This window comes from Pseudoliparis swirei, chromosome 24 (genome assembly GCF_029220125.1).
Source record: "Pseudoliparis swirei isolate HS2019 ecotype Mariana Trench chromosome 24, NWPU_hadal_v1, whole genome shotgun sequence".
NCBI lineage: Eukaryota > Metazoa > Chordata > Actinopteri > Perciformes > Liparidae > Pseudoliparis > Pseudoliparis swirei.
In genome coordinates, this window is record NC_079411.1 from 166679 (window position 1) to 185199 (window position 18521).

Here is an 18521-nt window from a genome sequence, read left to right on the forward strand (position 1 = left end):
CTCAGCCAGGTTTCAGTTAGGCAACATAAATCAATGTGATTATCTGATATTAAATCATTTAGTAACACAGCTTTAGATGACAGAGATCGAATATTTAGGAGACCACATTTAATAGACCTGTTTTGTTGCACTGCTGAAATAATGGTGTTAACTTGTATAAGGTTATTGTGTACGACTCCTCTTCTGCTTTCTTTAGATTGAACTGAAGTGTCCGTGGGACAGACACAGTCTCTACTCTAGAGTCATGGGTGGGTAACTGCTCCAATGGAAGAGCAGAGAAGGCTGTTAAACTACAACTCTGCTCCGGGTCCTGATCTGAACCCTGGGTTGTCATGGATACGGTGGTCAACGTGGTCATATTCGCAGAAATGAGACGCTCCGTCCAACGTGGGATGAATGCCGTCTCTCCTCATCAGGCTTTCCCCAGAAAGTCTTCCAGTTGTCTACGTAGCCCACATTATTCGCTGGGCACCTCGACAGCCAGCGGTTGAAAGACGACATTCGGCTATACAATTCGTCTGTCTGCAAATTTGGGAGAGGGCCAGAGAAAATTACGGTGTCCGACAACGTCTTGGCATAAGCACACACCGATTCCACATTAATTTTAGTGACTTCCGACCGACGGGCTCGGGCGTCATTACCACCGGCGTGTATTACAATCTGACTGTATCTCCGCTTGTCCTTAGCCAGCAGCTTCAAACCAGACTCCACGTCGCCCGCTCTGGCCCCCGGGAGGCACACGACTCTGGTCCGCGGCTTCGCTATTTTCACGTTCCTGACTATAGAGCTCCCGATAACCAGGGTGTGCTCCTCAGCGGGTCGCTGAGCAGTGAAAACTGGTTGGAAACGTGAAGTGGTTGGTGCACAGCGGGCTTCTGTGTAGACTTACTACTCCTGGACAGTTACCCAACCACCCGGCTGCACGGTTACCGCCGGGGAACAGCTATCAGCTAACAGCTAGCAGCTAGCAGCTAACAGCTAACAGCTATCAGCTGACTGTAGCTCCGCGCCGGCTACGGGAGAGGGCGGGCTAACTAGCATAGCTGTCTGAGCTTCGATGGCGCGGAGCCGTGCATCTAACCCACTTAGACCTGCCTCCAACCTAGCAAATAAACTACACTTGTTGCATGTATCGTTATCATTAAGGGAGGCAGAGGGATAACTATACATGAGACACACTGAGCAAGAGGAGCGGGAGGGAGAGAAGAAGAAGTCATGAGCTGCTGAGCAACCGGAGCTTACCGGAAGAGTTGAGAGAACTGGTCTCAGAGAACTGGTCTTGCAGATCTTGTGACCCTGTTCTTTCACTGAAGTCATCCAGGTCTCTGGTTCCAGGTCTCTGGCTCCAGGTCTCTGGCTACAGGTCTCTGGCTCCAGGTCTCTGGCTCCAGGTCTCTGGTTCCAGGTCTCTGGCTCCAGGTCTCTGGTTCCAGGTCTCTGGTTCCAGGTCTCTGGCTCCAGGTCTCTGGCTACAGGTCTCTGGTTCCAGGTCTCTGGTTCCAGGTCTCTGGTTCCAGGTCTCTGGCTCAGGTCTCTGGTTCCAGGTCTCTGGCTACAGGTCTCTGGCTCCAGGTCTCTGGCTCCAGGTCTCTGGCTACAGGTCTCTGGTTCCAGGTCTCTGGCTACAGGTCTCTGGCTCCAGGTCTCTGGCTCCAGGTCTCTGGCTACAGGTCTCTGGCTCCAGGTCTCTGGTTCCAGGTCTCTGGCTCCAGGTCTCTGGTTCCAGGTCTCTGGCTACAGGTCTCTGGTTCCAGGTCTCTGGCTACAGGTCTCTGGCTCCAGGTCTCTGGTCTCTGGCTCCAGGTCTCTGGCTACAGGTCTCTGGCTACAGGTCTCTGGTTCCAGGTCTCTGGCTACAGGTCTCTGGCTCCAGGTCTCTGGCTACAGGTCTCTGGCTACAGGTCTCTGGTTCCAGGTCTCTGGTTCCAGGTCTCTGGCTACAGGTCTCTGGCTCCAGGTCTCTGGCTCCAGGTCTCTGGCTACAGGTCTCTGGCTCCAGGTCTCTGGTTCCAGGTCTCTGGCTCCAGGTCTCTGGTTCCAGGTCTCTGGCTACAGGTCTCTGGCTCCAGGTCTCTGGCTACAGGTCTCTGGCTCCAGGTCTCTGGTTCCAGGTCTCTGGCTCCAGGTCTCTGGCTACAGGTCTCTGGCTACAGGTCTCTGGCTACAGGTCTCTGGTTCCAGGTCTCTGGCTACAGGTCTCTGGCTCCAGGTCTCTGGCTACAGGTCTCTGGCTCCAGGTCTCTGGCTCCAGGTCTCTGGCTACAGGTCTCTGGTTCCAGGTCTCTGGCTACAGGTCTCTGGTTCCAGGTCTCTGGCTACAGGTCTCTGGCTACAGGTCTCTGGCTACAGGTCTCTGGCTCCAGGTCTCTGGTTCCAGGTCTCTGGCTCCAGGTCTCTGGCTCCAGGTCTCTGGCTCCAGGTCTCTGGCTACAGGTCTCTGGCTCCAGGTCTCTGGTTCCAGGTCTCTGGTTCCAGGTCTGGCTCCAGGTCTCTGGCTACAGGTCTCTGGTTCCAGGTCTCTGGTTCCAGGTCTCTGGCTCCAGGTCTCGGGCTACAGGTCTCTGGCTACAGGTCTCTGGCTCCAGGTCTCTGGTTCCAGGTCTGGCTCCAGGTCTCTGGCTACAGGTCTCTGGCTACAGGTCTCTGGCTCCAGGTCTCTGGTTCCAGGTCTCTGGTTCCAGGTCTGGCTCCAGGTCTCTGGCTACAGGTCTCTGGTTACAGGTCTCTGGCTCCAGGTCTCTGGTTCCAGGTCTCTGGCTCCAGGTCTCTGGTTCCAGGTCTCTGGCTCCAGGTCTCTGGCTCCAGGTCTCTGGTTCCAGGTCTCTGGTTCCAGGTCTCTGGCTACAGGTCTCTGGCTCCAGGTCTCTGGTTCCAGGTCTCTGGCTCCAGGTCTCTGGCTCCAGGTCTCTGGTTCCAGGTCTCTGGCTCCAGGTCTCTGGTTCCAGGTCTCTGGCTCCAGGTCTCTGGCTCCAGGTCTCTGGCTACAGGTCTCTGGCTCCAGGTCTCTGGTTCCAGATCTCTGGTTCCAGGTCTCTGGCTCCAGGTCTCTGGCTCCAGGTCTCTGGCTACAGGTCTCTGGTTCCAGGTCTCTGGTTCCAGGTCTGGCTCCAGGTCTCTGGCTCCAGGTCTCTGGCTACAGGTCTCTGGTTCCAGGTCTCTGGTTCCAGGTCTCTGGCTCCAGGTCTCTGGCTACAGGTCTCTGGCTACAGGTCTCTGGTTCCAGGTCTCTGGCTCCAGGTCTCTGGTTCCAGGTCTCTGGCTACAGGTCTCTGGCTCCAGGTCTCTGGTTCCAGGTCTCTGGCTACAGGTCTCTGGCTCCAGGTCTCTGGTTCCAGGTCTCTGGTTCCAGGTCTGGCTCCAGGTCTCTGGCTACAGGTCTCTGGCTACAGGTCTCTGGCTACAGGTCTCTGGCTCCAGGTCTCTGGTTCCAGGTCTCTGGTTCCAGGTCTGGCTCCAGGTCTCTGGTTCCAGGTCTCTGGTTCCAGGTCTCTGGTTCCAGGTCTCTGGTTCCAGGTCTCTGGTTCCAGGTCTCTGGTTCCAGGTCTGGCTCCAGGTCTCTGGCTACAGGTCTCTGGTTACAGGTCTCTGGCTCCAGGTCTCTGGCTCCAGGTCTCTGGTTCCAGGTCTCTGGCTCCAGGTCTCTGGTTCCAGGTCTCTGGCTCCAGGTCTCTGGCTCCAGGTCTCTGGCTCCAGGTCTCTGGCTCCAGGTCTCTGGCTCCAGGTCTCTGGCTCCAGGTCTCTGGTTCCAGGTCTCTGGCTCCAGGTCTCTGGCTCCAGGTCTCTGGCTCCAGGTCTCTGGCTCCAGGTCTCTGGCTACAGGTCTCTGGTTCCAGGTCTCTGGTTCCAGGTCTCTGGCTACAGGTCTCTGGCTCCAGGTCTCTGGCTCCAGGTCTCTGGCTCCAGGTCTCTGGCTCCAGGTCTCTGGCTACAGGTCTCTGGTTCCAGGTCTCTGGTTCCAGGTCTCTGGCTACAGGTCTCTGGCTACAGGTCTCTGGTTCCAGGTCTCTGGCTCCAGGTCTCTGGTTCCAGGTCTGGCTCCAGGTCTCTGGCTCCAGGTCTCTGGTTCCAGGTCTCTGGTTCCAGGTCTCTGGTTCCAGGTCTGGCTCCAGATCTCTGGCTACAGGTCTCTGGCTCCAGGTCTCTGGCTCCAGGTCTCTGGTTCCAGGTCTCTGGTTCCAGGTCTCTGGCTCCAGGTCTCTGGCTACAGGTCTCTGGTTCCAGGTCTCTGGCTCCAGGTCTCTGGCTCCAGGTCTCTGGTTCCAGGTCTCTGGTTCCAGGTCTCTGGCTCCAGGTCTCTGGGAAACACACGGTGTTGCACCATATGTCCCATCAGTGAGTGACTAACACACACACACGCACTCACACACACACACACACACACACACACACACACACACGAAGAACACCTTACCTGGAGCACCAACACCTCAGCCACCATCAAGAAGGCACACCAGAGACTGTACTTCCTGAGAGTCCTCAGGAAAAATCACCTCACACAGGAGCTGCTAGTGTCATTCTATCGGTGCTCTATTGAGAGCATCCTGACATACTGCATCTGTGTGTGGTTCTGGAGCTGCACGGCTGCAGAGAGGAAGGCGCTCCAGAGGGTCGTGAACACCGCTCAGAAAATAATCGGATGCGCCCTCCCCGCCCTGACTGAACTCTACAACACCCGCTGCCTGGAGTAAGCCCATAGCATCCTGAAGGACCCCTCCCCTCCTGGTCACTGCCAATTTCAACTCATGCGCTCCGGCCGACGATACAGAGCGATGATCACAAAAACAAATAGACTGAAGGAGACGACTTATCCGAGAGCAATAACTGTGCTCAACAGGCCCTGAACCTCTCTGCATCTGTCAAAATAATGTGCAATACACCATGTGCAATACAGAACAAATGTGCAATATTGAAAAAGTGAAAACAATTACAACATATGCCCACTCAGGAAAAATGTGTTATGCCCAAATGTACACTTGGAATTTTACTACAACTGTTCGCACATATTTTAAATGCCGAGTCACTTTAAATAAGGTTGTCTTTTTTCTATTCTTCGTATACCATGTATACAATACTGACATGCCTCTCACTCACTTATGTTATAATTCTGTACATATTTTGTTTTTTATTCTTATTTTTTATTTGTACTCCTATTTTTTTTACATTGAAGTGCACCTAGGGGACTGCTATTCAATTTCGTTGTTCTTTGAACGTGTTCTCTGTAACAATGACAATAAAGAAAGTCTAAGTCTACACACCTTTAACTAACATCCCTGTGACGTTATTTGAACAGCGATCTGTTTGTTCCTTTGATCTTTACTCACGAATGTTTCTGTGTATTAAACCTCTTTGTTTGAGGCTGGTGGGCTTCACACTGCTAGGCATTGTGGGTAATTCCCTCAGAAAAAGGCTGCAGGAATGTGGATTTATGGAAAATGTTCACGAACAGCTGAAAATAACCAGAGGAGTCGCCCCCTGGTGGTCAGGAGAGCTAACTGACGGTAGCTTCATATTATCTCTCCCTAACCCTAACCCTAACCCTCCATCATGTTCCCGTGTTAACGATGTTAAAGAGTTGTGATATTAATATTATTCATCTTCTATCACAGTGTTCTGAGGAGCTGCTGCTGTGGCGTCATGACCCCGACAGGTGAACCGTTACCTGTTAGACAAATACATAGAGCTTCAACAGGAATGCGTGTGAAGCCCCGCCCTCCCCCTCAACGTGTCCACAGGTGTCGCCGCGCACGGCCATAAACACCTGAGAGCGAGCAGCAGGTCCACAGGTGACAGGTGACGGCCGGCCAGTGCGCGTGCATGGAAGCAGGTGAACCGTTTCCTTCAGAACAAAGAGAGAAGGTGAAGAGACACTCCTCCTCCTCCTCCTCCCCCCTCCTCCTCCTCCTCTTCTTCTTTCTCTTCCTCCCCCCCCCTACCCTCCACACTCTCCGGGCAGCTCTTCGTCCGGAGTCTCCTCCATGTCGGAGGCGCATGGCGGGCGGAGGGTCCTCATGGAGGCCTCAGGTGGGAACCGGCTGAACAGGTAAGACGTCCAACTGAGTGAAACTCATCAGGAGAAATGTTTGGTTTAAAAACGAGTTTCATCCGAGATGATCCTCTGGAGAGCAGCCGGTCTCTGGGGCTCTCTCTCTCTCTCTCTCTGTCTCTCTCTGTCTCTCTGTCTCTCTCTCTCTCTGTCTGTCTCTCTCTCTCTCTGTCTCTCTGTCTGTCTCTCTCTCTCTGTCTGTCTCTCTGTATCTCTCTGTCTCTCTCTCTCTGTCTGTCTCTCTCTCTCTCTCTCTCTCTCTCTCTCTCTGTCTCTGTCTCTCTCTCTCTGTCTCTGTCTGTCTGTCTCTCTCTCTCTCTCTCTCTGTCTGCCTCTCTGTCTGTCTGTCTGTCTCTGATTTGAGTTCCATGCCTGGGATGTATCTGTTTATTGAACACTGACCACCAGGGGGCGACTCCTCTGGTTGTATAGAAGTCTTCTGTACCTTTCAGAGTGGTTATTGGTGTTAATGAGGTCTAAAGTTATCTATTTCATATTCATGTGATCACTTATGGATTCATTCTAGTCCATCACCAACACTACATTTGACTAGATTACACCTGAACGCACCATGAGAGCGTTATCATTTACGGAGCCCCGGTGGACCTGGAGGTCTGGTTGGAGCTGCTGGTTCCCGTAGTCCTGCTCCGGGTTCTCCACCCAGACCCCTCTCACAGCTCCAGGGAGACGGAGTTCTCTGGAGAGCTGAATAACCAGAGAACAAGTTTATCATGTTTATCATGCAGAAGACATCAAATATTGGTTTGTGTCCTCGGGACTAAGAGATTAGAACCTGAATGAGAGCCGAGCTGCGAGCAGACAAGAGGACCCAGACCACAGAGAAGACCCTGGCCCTGCAGAGCTTCTTGTTCTGGGTCCTTCCGGATCGCAGTTATCTGTCCGTTTGTACTGAGGCCTCCTGACCCCTCCTGACCCTCCTGAGACCTCCTGACCCCTCCTGAGGCCTCCTGACACCTCCTGGCCCCTCCTGAGACCTCCTGACCCCTCCTGAGGCCTCCTGACCCTCCTGAGACCTCCTGAGACCTCCTGAGACCTCCTGACCCCTCCTGAGGCCTCCTGACCCCTCATGAGGCCTCCTGACCCCTCATGAGGCCTCCTGACCCCTCTTGAGACCTCCAGACCCCTCATGAGGCCTCCTGACCCCTCATGAGACCTCCTGAGACCTCCTGAGACCTCCTGAGACCTCCTGACCCCTCCTGACCCTCCTGAGACCTCCTGACCCCTCCTGAGACCTCCTGACCCTCCTGACCCCTCCTGACCCTCCTGAGACCTCCTGACCCCTCATGAAGCCTCCTGACCCCTCATGAGACCTCCTGACCCCTCATGAGGCCTCCTGACCCCTCATGAGACCTCCTGAGACCTCCTGACCCCTCATGAGACCTCCTGACCCTTCCTGAGACCTCCTGACCCTCCTGAGACCTCCTGAGACCTCCTGACCCCTCCTGACCCTCCTGAGACCCCTCCTGACCCTCCTGAGACCTCCTGACCCCTCCTGAGATCTCCTGACCCTCCTGACCCCTCCTGAGGCCTCCTGAGGCCTCCTGACCCTCCTGACCCCTCCTGAGACCTCCTGACCCTCCTGACCCCTCCTGACCCCTCATGAGACCTCCTGACCCTCCTGAGGCCTCCTGACCCTCCTGACCCTCCTGACTGTGGCCCTCTTGTCCTCCAGGCGTGCCACTGAGAGCCTGAGCTGTCAGAGGTGGCCGCTGTTCTCCTGGTTCCTGTTCCTGCTGGGTCTGGTGTTCCTGGTCTGGTGCTGCATCCAGTCCAGCAGCACCCAGTGGGAGAGCTCCTCCCTCCATGAGTACTACCACAGGCTCCTCAACCAAAGCCGGCGGGTCCCCCTCCCTCCTCCGTACCGCGTCTATCCCAAACACGGACTCAAACCAACGGAGCCGTCCGAAGGCCCTGAACGCCCCACCGCCCCGCCTCCTCAGTACCATCCGGCCTACGCCCGCAACTACCACTTCATCATGGACCACCCGGAGGTCTGCCGAACCCGGGCTCCCTTCCTGGTCCTGATGGTTCCAGTGGCGCCACAAAACGCGGCGGCTCGGGACGCCATCCGGCAGACGTGGGCGGCGGCCGGCGAGGTGCGCGGCCGGGCGGTGCTGACCCTGTTCATGCTGGGCCTCTCTGGGGGAGCCGGGGTCCAGGAGGAGCTCCGCCGGGAGGATCTCCTGCACCGCGACTTGCTCCAGAGCGACTTCACGGACACGTACCGCAACCTGACCATCAAGACCATGGTGATCATGGACTGGCTGGCCACGCGCTGCCGGGCCGCCGCCTACGCCGCCAAGGTGGACTCGGACATGTTCCTGAACGTCCACAACTTGGTGTCCATGCTGCAGACGCCGGGCGTCCCCGCGGCGGACTACCTCACGGGGATGCTCATGTGGAACCGGCCGGTGGTCCGCTCCAGGGCCTCCAAGTGGTTCGTCCCTGAGGAGCTGTACCCGGGCCCCCGCTACCCGCCCTACGCGCTGGGCATGGCCTACGTCTTCTCCAACGACCTGCCGCACAAGTTCGTGGAGGTCTCAAAATCCATCGGGGCCTTTAACATCGAGGACGCCTACATCGGAGAGTGCATGAAGGAGCTGGGGCTGGCGCCGGCGGCGCCGCCCGACCCGGCCCAGTTCAAGGCCTACAGCCCGCGGTACGACCGCTGCGAGTACTCCAAGGTCATCACCTACATCCTGGGCTCCCCGGAGGAGCTGCTGAGGGCCTGGAAGGACCTGAAGAAGCCCGGCCCGCCCTGTTAGGACGAGGAGGAGGACTCATGGGGAACCGGACCGGTCCAGGACTCTCCCCCAGCCCCGGGTCCTGGACATGACGTTGTGAGACCAGTTGAAGGTCTCAGAACCTTTTTACTACAGAAGAACTTTAGATGTGTTTTAAACTTTTTCAGGTTCTGAACATGTATCCGTGTGTCTAGAGGAGTGTGTTGAGGAGGAGTGTGTTGAGGAGGAGGAGGAGGAGGAACTAGCCCAGCTCGGTTTAGACTCCACAACCGTGTGTGTGTGTGTGTGTGTGTGTGTGTGTGTGTGTGTGTGTGTGTGTGTGTGTGTGTGTGTGTGTCTGAGCCACAAACAAACTTTGAAGCTGGATGTTATTTATTAACCCTACCTGTCCCGTGAGGAAGTCCTTCAGTCAATCATTAAAGAACCATGAGAAACAGAGGAGGAGGGCCTCTCCTGCTGCTCCTTCTCCTCCTGAGGAGTGGGTAGGTGTTTTCCTTCTCGGCATGTTTGTTTGTTGGAGGTTAATCAGTGAGGGACACACCTGCAGGAACAGGTGTGTCCATGGCAACTGTTAAGAATATAAAATGCATACTTAGTCCCCCATGTCCCTCGCTTTGCATTAAGGCCCCGAAGCACCAAACTGTGTGTCCTTCTATGGCATTAGGGCTCTGACCAGAGAGAACAGCTCATACTCAGCTCACCCACATGGAACATACTGACACTGCTGGATAAGAAGCACAGATACTGTAAGTACAAACACTTCTGGACCTCGGCCAGAAGATGACACATCCACACAGGGAAGATAATCAGGAACTCTGTGCAACCCTTGGCTCTGACCTCACCCTGACCGCTCAGTCATAGAATTGAGATTTAATAAGAGCCGTACCTGTCACCGTCAAAGAACTTGTTTATGAAAGCAACAGATAGTTTCAATGCCTTTTAGTTTCTATTATATTAAAGAAACTGCACAGCTCCTGCTTTAGATGGAGAACAACATACACACACACACTGATTATGATGATGGCGAGAAGATCGTGAGCCCAGAGGGTGGGACCACCCTGAGCTCCATCAGAAGGTGTTCAAAGTCTAAACCAGGAACACCTCCATCTGTTTTAACCAACCAGTGCTGCTGTCGTGAGCCCAGAGGGTGGGACCACCCTGAGCTCCAACGATGAGACGGACAAAGATTAAACCGAGTGACGTCTCCATCTATATTATCTAATCACGCTGCTCTTAAAGATATAAAAAGTCATGTTGTCCCAGAGAACTGGAGTCTGTTACTGAACGATGCTTTGAGCTGACTTCATCCAGGCCCGTGCTGCACGTTAAATGTTTTGTGTCTTTGAGACTTTTGTTCTACCACACTTAATTAAATCCACTTTGTTTTGAATTTTAGTTTGCCGTCCTGGTCATCTTTTCCCAACCTTCGACACAACCGCAGCAGCAGCAGCCATTCCCTGATACAAAGAGACACACAACAGATACAAAGAGACACACAACAACTACAAAGAGACACTCAACCGCTACAAAGAGACACACAAAAGATACAAAGAGACACACAACAACTACAAAGAGACACTCAACCGCTACAAAGAGACACTCAACAGATACAAAGAGGCGTTTCATAACTCACCTGTAGCTTCTCCCAACTATTTGTGGCCATTACTTTATGGAATGTGTTCCTATTTGCAATAGACAGACATTTAAAACAAAGAACATACAATATAATATGATCAAGGAACACACAGAGTTGAACAGAGTGTGTGTGTTGTGTTTGTAATCGGTCTCATGGAGCAGCCAGTGGGCCCTCTAGTGGTGAGCAGGCGTCATTACACCAGATCCACCGCACACATCCACGAGCTCCAGGAGCCGGTATTTCAAAACTTGTAATCCAGATCAGAATGATCCGGATAACCAGATCCCCCTTTCCTCAGCCACGGATCAACCTGATCCATCCCGGTATTTCAAAACTTTGCGGGATTGGATCAGAGTGATCCTGATACCGGCAGATTGGGATTTCCAAATCCGGCCCCGCCCCCTGGATCAGACAGGAAACCGGAAACGGAGCGAACATTTTACGGAAAAAAGGAGAAGCTGGCACTACTGTTGTCTCTAAATCTAAGTATAATATTGGTCAGTGTTGATGCGTCCTAAAACAAGATGAAAGGCAATCACTATATTGAGTTAACAAATTACGTAAATCCGCACAAAGTTGAAAGAATAGCTCGGCGGAGTCAAATAAAGCCGAGTTTGCGCTAACGCGAGCTAACGCTACTCCATTGACTTCTGTGTTCAGGAGCTAACACGCTAGTAAAGAGGCTAGCGTCTGTATGTCGCGCTCCACATTTTAATGCATTTACTCGCAATGCATTGGGTGTAGATTTTAAAATGTGTTGTACATATCTCCGATGTGAGGTCCGCGGACAGGGATGTCTATGTGTGCAGTTTGTAAAGCCCTCTGAGGCAAATGTGTAATTTGTGATAATGGGCTATACAAAATAAACTCAATTAATTTGCATTTTTAGGAAACACTTGTCAACAAAAGAGATAAAACCTTAATATGCGTTTTCTTTCTAGATGTTTGTGGAGAGAGAAGACAGCCAGTTAACACAGAGCTGCTCCAAATGCCATAACCGTTTAAGCTTTGGCTATGAGCATTAAGTGTGTGTGCTGAATGCATGTTAATAGCCTAAATACATTTGACTGATTTTCAACGAATACGTTGTATATTTTTTTTTACTTCAATTTTTCACTGTGTTTTCTGAAAAAGAAAGGAACTTGCAAAGAAAATAAACATTGATCAAATAGCAGTCTAGCTATATGTGTATCAAACAATGAACTTTGGGAGTAGTTCCACTTCGGCTGGTCCAATCTTTTCATGTAATCTCCCTCAAATCCACCTCTGAGGTGGGATCAGGGTAATCCTGATTTTTAGGATCAAACTGATCCAGATTTCCCACCAAAGTTTTGAAATACTCAACAGCAGTGTTTAATCCGGATAAAAGGCAGGATTGGATTACCAAATCCAAATCTGAATCTTCAGGATCAGATTTGCTTTGAAATACCCGTTTTGGGGATCTGATCAGGATTTAATCCAATCCAGGAGGATTAATCCTGGTGGATCATTTTGAAATACCGGCCCCTGATGATCCACATCGAGCTCCAGGAGGAAGAGCAGCTGCAATGAAGACTCCTTACAGTTCATATACACTCACAGCTCCTGTTAGTACTTATGGCCTTCCGACAGAAACTAGTGACGTATTACATATTTTATGAAGAAACTAAAGTTTAATATCATGTAAAATATTCAATTTGGTTGCGAAATATTTCCTCACACGGAAATGTTTAAGACTTCCTGTTTCTAAATATGTTTTCAATTAATTATTATTCTTTGTAACATGTTCAGACATGTAAATAATGTTTTTGATGAATAAATCTTCTGTATAAATCTACATAAACATTAGTGAATAAAGATCACAGGGAGTTTAAATAACGTGACGTCACAGCCTTCAGTTGAGTCCCGTAGGGTTCAGGTTTCGACTGCCCTGCGCATGCGCACTTCCCCGGACTGTGGGCGCGAGGGGAGGGGTGAGTCAGGTGAGCTGTGGGCGGGTCTCAGGTGGGGGGTCTCAGGTGGGAGCTCGCGGCGCGGCGACACCTGAGACACGCAGTTTGGAAAACTTCTACCACCGAAGAAGAAGAAGAAGAAGAAGAAGAAGAAGAAGCGGATGGACGCGAGTTGAAGGTAAAAAGCTGAACCAGCTGCTCACTGCAGGGTGGGGGGGTCCAGGTGGTGGTCTCCTCCCGTAGACCGTCTAGGGTTAACAACCCTGAACTCGACACGACGTGCGTCACGAAGCTTTAAAGCTTTATTATTTAAATATATTCACAGAGATACGAATAGAGATGGTACAAGGTTCAAAGTAAAACCTGTTCTAGACTGGACTACTTCCTGTCTGAAGACAGACCTGGTCTAGACTGGACTACTTACTGTCTGAAGACAGACCTGGTCTAGACTACTTCCTGTCTGAAGACAGACCTGGTCTAGACTACTTCTTGTCTGAAGACAGACCTGGTCTAGACTACTTCCTGTCCGTAGACAGCCCTGGTCTAGACTGGACTACTTCCTGTCCGTAGACAGACCTTGTCTAGACTACTTCCTGTCCGTAGACAGCCCTGGTCTAGACTACTTCCTGTCCGTAGACAGACCTGGTCTAGACTGGACTACTTCCTGTCCGTAGACAGACCTTGTCTAGACTACTTCCTGTCCGTAGACAGACCTTGTCTAGACTACTTCCTGTCCGTAGACAGACCTGGTCTAGACTACTTCCTGTCCGTAGACAGACCTGGTCTAGACTGGACTACTTCCTGTCCGTAGACAGACCTTGTCTAGACTACTTCCTGTCCGTAGACAGCCCTGGTCTAGACTACTTCCTGTCCGTAGACAGACCTGGTCTAGACTACTTCCTGTCCGTAGACAGACCTGGTCTAGACTGGACTACTTCCTGTCCGTAGACAGACCTTGTCTAGACTACTTCCTGTCCGTAGACAGACCTTGTCTAGACTACTTCCTGTCCGTAGACAGACCTGGTCTAGACTACTTCCTGTCCATAGACAGACCTGGTCTAGACTGGACTACTTCCTGTCCGTAGACAGACCTTGTCTAGACTACTTCCTGTCTGAAGACAGACCTGGTCTAGACTACTTCCTGTCCGTAGACAGACCTGGTCTAGACTGGACTACTTCCTGTCCGTAGACAGACCTTGTCTAGACTACTTCCTGTCCGTAGACAGACCTTGTCTAGACTACTTCCTGTCCGTAGACAGCCCTGGTCTAGACTAGACTACTTCCTGTCCGTAGACAGCCCTGGTCTAGACTACTTCCTGTCCGTAGACAGACCTGGTCTAGACTAGACTACTTCCTGTCCGTAGACAGCCCTGGTCTAGACTACTTCCTGTCCGTAGACAGACCTGGTCTAGACTACTTCCTGTCCGTAGACAGCCCTGGTCTAGACTAGACTACTTCCTGTCCGTAGACAGCCCTGGTCTAGACTAGACTACTTCCTGTCCGTAGACAGACCTGGTCTAGACTACTTCCTGTCCGTAGACAGCCCTGGTCTAGACTAGACTACTTCCTGTCCGTAGACAGCCCTGGTCTAGACTGGACTACTTCCTGTCCGTAGACAGACCTGGTCTAGACTACTTCCTGTCCGTAGACAGCCCTGGTCTAGACTAGACTACTTCCTGTCCGTAGACAGACCTGGTCTAGACTACTTCCTGTCCGTAGACAGCCCTGGTCTAGACTAGACTACTTCCTGTCCGTAGACAGCCCTGGTCTAGACTACTTCCTGTCCGTAGACAGACCTGGTCTAGACTACTTCCTGTCTGTAGACAGCCCTGGTCTAGACTACTTCCTGTCCGTAGACAGCCCTGGTCTAGACTGGACTACTTCCTGTCCGTAGACAGACCTGGTCTAGACTACTTCCTGTCTGTAGACAGCCCTGGTCTAGACTACTTCCTGTCCGTAGACAGCCCTGGTCTAGACTGGACTACTTCCTGTCCGTAGACAGCCCTGGTCTAGACTAGACTACTTCCTGTCCGTAGACAGCCCTGGTCTAGACTACTTTCTGTCCGTAGACAGACCTGGTCTAGACTGGACTACTTCCTGTCCGTAGACAGACCTGGTCTAGACTACTTCCTGTCCGTAGACAGACCTGGTCTAGACTACTTCCTGTCCGTAGACAGCCCTGGTCTAGACTGGACTACTTCCTGTCCGTAGACAGCCCTGGTCTAGACTAGACTACTTCCTGTCCGTAGACAGCCCTGGTCTAGACTACTTTCTGTCCGTAGACAGACCTGGTCTAGACTGGACTACTTCCTGTCCGTAGACAGCCCTGGTCTAGACTAGACTACTTCCTGTCCGTAGACAGACCTGGTCTAGACTACTTTCTGTCCGTAGACAGACCTGGTCTAGACTGGACTACTTCCTGTCCGTAGACAGCCCTGGTCTAGACTGTTCCATAACCGTCATGGTCGTCTGTGCAGGATGGGCTTAGACACCTGACATCTTAAACCTGACCTGAGGGAGAGGGGTTCCTGTTGTGAATGAGAGGGGGAGGGGGAGGGGTTCCTGTTGTGAATGAGAGGGGGGGGGGGAGGGGTTCCTGTTGTGAATGAGAGGGGGAGGGGTTCCTGTCCGGGTTACAGGCCACACCCACTCTACTGTGTCTGGTCTGCTGAGTCAACATGCTGGTGCATTCGTGTCAGTCACTGGTGACTTTAACCACACCCGCCTGGATAAAGCCCCGCCCACTTTTCACCAGTATGTTGACTGCCCCACACGGACCTACTGTATAATGCTAAAGATGCACACCACCAGACCATCTCTGACTGTACGCTGCTTTCCTAAAAACAAGAAAGCATTTCTTCATGAGCAGAAAGCTTTCAGGTGATTCCCCGACACACTGCCATCACGCCATCGGCAGCAGCTCTCCGATGACTGTATTAATGAGCATCAGTAGCATCACTAGCATCATGAGTATCGGTAGCATCATGAGTATCAGTAGCATCACTAGCATCACTAGAGTCAGTAGCATCACTAGCGTCAGTAGCATCACTAGCGTCAGTAGCATCACTAGCATTATGAGTATCACTAGCATCAGTAGCATCACTAGCATCAGTAGCATCACTAGAGTCAGTAGCATCACTAGCATCACTAGAGTCAGTAGCATCACTAGCATCAGTAGCATCACTAGCATCATGAGTATCAGTAGCATCACGAGCATTATGAATATCACTAGCATCATGAGTATCAGTAGCATCATGAGTATCACTAGCATCATGAGTATCAGTAGCATCACTAGCATTATGAGTATCACTAGCATCATGAGTATCATTAGCATCATGAGTATCACTAGCATCATGAGTATCATTAGCATCACTAGCATCATGAGTATCATTAGCATCACTAGCATCATGAGTATCATTAGCATCATTAGCATCATGAGTATCATTAGCATCACTAGCATCATGAGTATCAGTAGCATCATGAGTATCATTAGCATCATGAGTATCATTAGCATCATGAGTATCAGTAGCATCATGAGTATCATTAGCATCACTAGCATCATGAGTATCATTAGCATCATGAGTATCATTAGCATCATTAGCATCACTAGCATCATGAGTATCAGTCGCATCATGAGCACCATTAGCATCACTAGTATTACGAGCATCATGAACATCATTAGCATCATTAGCATCACTAGCATCAGTCGCATCATGAGCACCATTAGCATCACTAGTATTACTAGCATCATGAGCATCATTAGCATCACTAGCATCATGAGTATCATTAGCATCACTAGCATCATGAGTATCAGTAGCATCATGAGTCCCCAAAGACACAAACAAATCTACATTATGAATGTAAACAACCAACATGGCTGCCGGTCGTCCTCACAGTCTGGACCTCAGCACCGAGTGGACAGACAGTACTCCATGTTTTGTGTGTTCCTGTCAGAACCAGACGAGAGAAGCCTTGGTCCTGCCGCCTCACGGCGAGCGTCTCCATGGACACCGGGAGGAGGCTCTGCAGACACGCCTCCCTCTGCTCGCTGGGGGCGGCGGCCATCTTCTTCATCTACCTCAACTGGAACTGGGTGAGCAGCTTCCCTCCAGTACCGCCATCGTCGTCATCGTCAGCATCATCACAGTGGGAGGATCCTGGACCGTACCATGTGGCCTATCCAAGGAACTACAGGTACATCATGGACGACACGCCCACGTGCAACACCGAGACTCCTTTCCTGGTCCTGATGGTTCACACGGCGACCGGGGCCGCCGCCGCTCGGGACGCCATCAGGGAGACGTGGGGGAGCGAGAAGCTGGTTCTGGGTCGGTCGGTGGAGACCGTCTTCGTCCTGGGCCTCCCCGGGGGCCCGGATGCCGAGCGGCAGCAGGAGGAGCTCCGGCAGGAGAACCGGCAGCACCGCGACCTGGTCCAGAGCGACTTCCTGGACAGCTACCGCAACCTGACCATCAAGACCATGATGATGCTGGAGTGGCTGGCGGCGCGCTGCGGCGCGGCGTCCTACGCCATGAAGATCGACTCCGACATGCTGCTGCACGTCCGCAACGCGGTGCGCCTGCTGCTGGACCCCGGCACGGCCACGGACGCCTACCTGACGGGGCTGGTGTGGTGGCACAGCCCGGTGCTGAGGAACCCGTTCAACAAGTTCTACATGCCGAGGAGCGCGGTGGCCGAGCCGGAGTACCCGCCCTACCCTCTGGGCATGGCCTACGTCATGTCCCTGGACCTGCCGGCCAAGATCCTGTCCATCTCCCCCCGGGTCAAACCCATCTTCATCGAGGACGCCTACCTGGGCATGTGCATGCGGCTGCTGGGCCTCCCCCCCACCGACCCGCCGGAGGCCACCATGTTCCTCGTGGACCCGGAGCATCCTCTGAGCGCCTGCAGCCTTTCAAAAGTGATCGCCGTGACGACGACGAGCGCCCCGCAGATGAGGAGCTACTGGGAGAGGAGCCGGCAGCCGGGCGCCCGATGCTGAGCCGGACTCCGAGCGGAGGCCTCGGGTCGTGGACCTCCGGGTTCTCCGTCTGTCGTGATGTGAAGGAAATTCTGATTCTGGTGACGGTTAAAAATATTAAAATATGGTGGAATGTAACGCAGTAAAGCTCTCGGTGTGTTTTGTATTTCATAAAAGAGTCCAAACACAACTCATCCTGTTGGGGTCTGAGCCGTGTGGCTCGGATTCCTCAATTCTACGTCACATGGATGTAAATGTATAAACCTGTGGCTGCTTCGCCCTGGCCCGACAGGCCGAGGCTCCAGTTAACAGACCCACAGCGCCACCCAGTGGCCACAGGAGGACGTGTCTGGACGCTCGAGTGAGGCTTCTCCCTGAAAGAAAGATTCAAGTATTCACACCGGAGCTTGATTCACATCACAGCCTAGTTTCTGTCATATTTGTTTTCCATGTGAGTCGAGGGGAAAAGGCCTTTTGGGCGTCACATGACGTCATGTGACTTAGCAGGAAGTGACTTCATAGATGAAATGTACACTTGGTGAACAGGAACAACAGAAAACCTGCAGGCCGCTTTGTAGAAAACAAATATCCACGTCGGCATGAGAGATTCCTAATGTTGTGATCCAGCTGGGGAAGCCTTGTCTCCTTACCTCGTCTCCTTACCTCGTCTCCTTAAGCATGTAGTTTTATGAAGGGTTCACTTCCTTTGCTCGTGTGTCGACGCCGTTAGTTCTTTAAAGCTCCGGACCGAGATGCTGCTCCGCCCGACGCACAGGGACTCTGGACCCGGGACTCTGGACCCGGGACTCTGGACCTGGGACTCTGGACCCGGGACTCTGGACCCGGGACTCTGGACCCGGGACTCTGGACCCGGGACTCTGGACCCGGGACTCTGGACCCGGGTTGGGACGACTCGGCTCTGGAGTCCGGTGGCTTCTGGTTCCCGGACCCTGAACCGAGCCTCTCCGGTGGTACCTGTTGCTTTGCCCAGAAGAGGGCCGGCTAACATCAGGTGACACGACATCTCACGCGGCGTCCTTCTGAGACAAGATGGCCGTCATTCAGAATGAGAAGGAGAGCTGAGTGAACTCATGTGGTGCAGATATAATATATAATATATCAGGAGATATACGATCGTGTGGTCTTAGGTGACGTGGGCTCGTAG

The 18521-nt window shown here is 52.5% G+C and overlaps 2 protein-coding genes across 3 annotated transcripts; both read left to right on the top strand.

Moving 5' to 3' along the window:
• The first annotated feature begins 4273 nt into the window (after window positions 1-4273).
• LOC130190131 (beta-1,3-galactosyltransferase 1-like) lies at window positions 4274-9063 on the top strand. Of its 2 annotated transcripts, XR_008830913.1 has the most exons (3): window positions 4274-4332; window positions 5607-5856; window positions 7737-7822. XR_008830913.1 is itself a non-coding variant. In XM_056409370.1 (2 exons), exons 1-2 carry the CDS (start codon window positions 5976-5978, stop codon window positions 8827-8829), a joined length of 1158 nt encoding a protein of 385 aa, XP_056265345.1. In that variant the 5' UTR covers window positions 5874-5975; the 3' UTR covers window positions 8830-9063. The 2 variants fall into 2 exon arrangements, 1 of the variants encoding a protein (XP_056265345.1); XM_056409370.1 differs by lacking the exons at window positions 4274-4332; window positions 5607-5856 and adding an exon at window positions 5874-6040 and having other exon boundaries at window positions 7737-9063.
• A 3365-nt stretch (window positions 9064-12428) lies between these two features.
• Window positions 12429-17497, top strand: LOC130190764 (beta-1,3-galactosyltransferase 5-like). Its single transcript, XM_056410349.1, has 2 exons — window positions 12429-12553; window positions 16330-17497. Exon 2 carries the CDS (start codon window positions 16379-16381, stop codon window positions 17375-17377), a length of 999 nt encoding a protein of 332 aa, XP_056266324.1. The 5' UTR covers window positions 12429-12553; window positions 16330-16378; the 3' UTR covers window positions 17378-17497.
• Window positions 17498-18521: the final 1024 nt, after the last annotated feature.

Coding starts and splice junctions, on each gene's coding strand:
- LOC130190131 (XM_056409370.1), top strand. CDS start 5,976: ATGTCGGAGGCGCATGGCGGGCGGAGGGTCCTCATGGAGGCCTCAGGT. Junction 6,041..7,736: donor GGTGGGAACCGGCTGAACAG/GTAAGACGTCCA, acceptor CTTGTCCTCCAG/GCGTGCCACTGAGAGCCTGA.
- LOC130190764 (XM_056410349.1), top strand. CDS start 16,379: ATGGACACCGGGAGGAGGCTCTGCAGACACGCCTCCCTCTGCTCGCTG.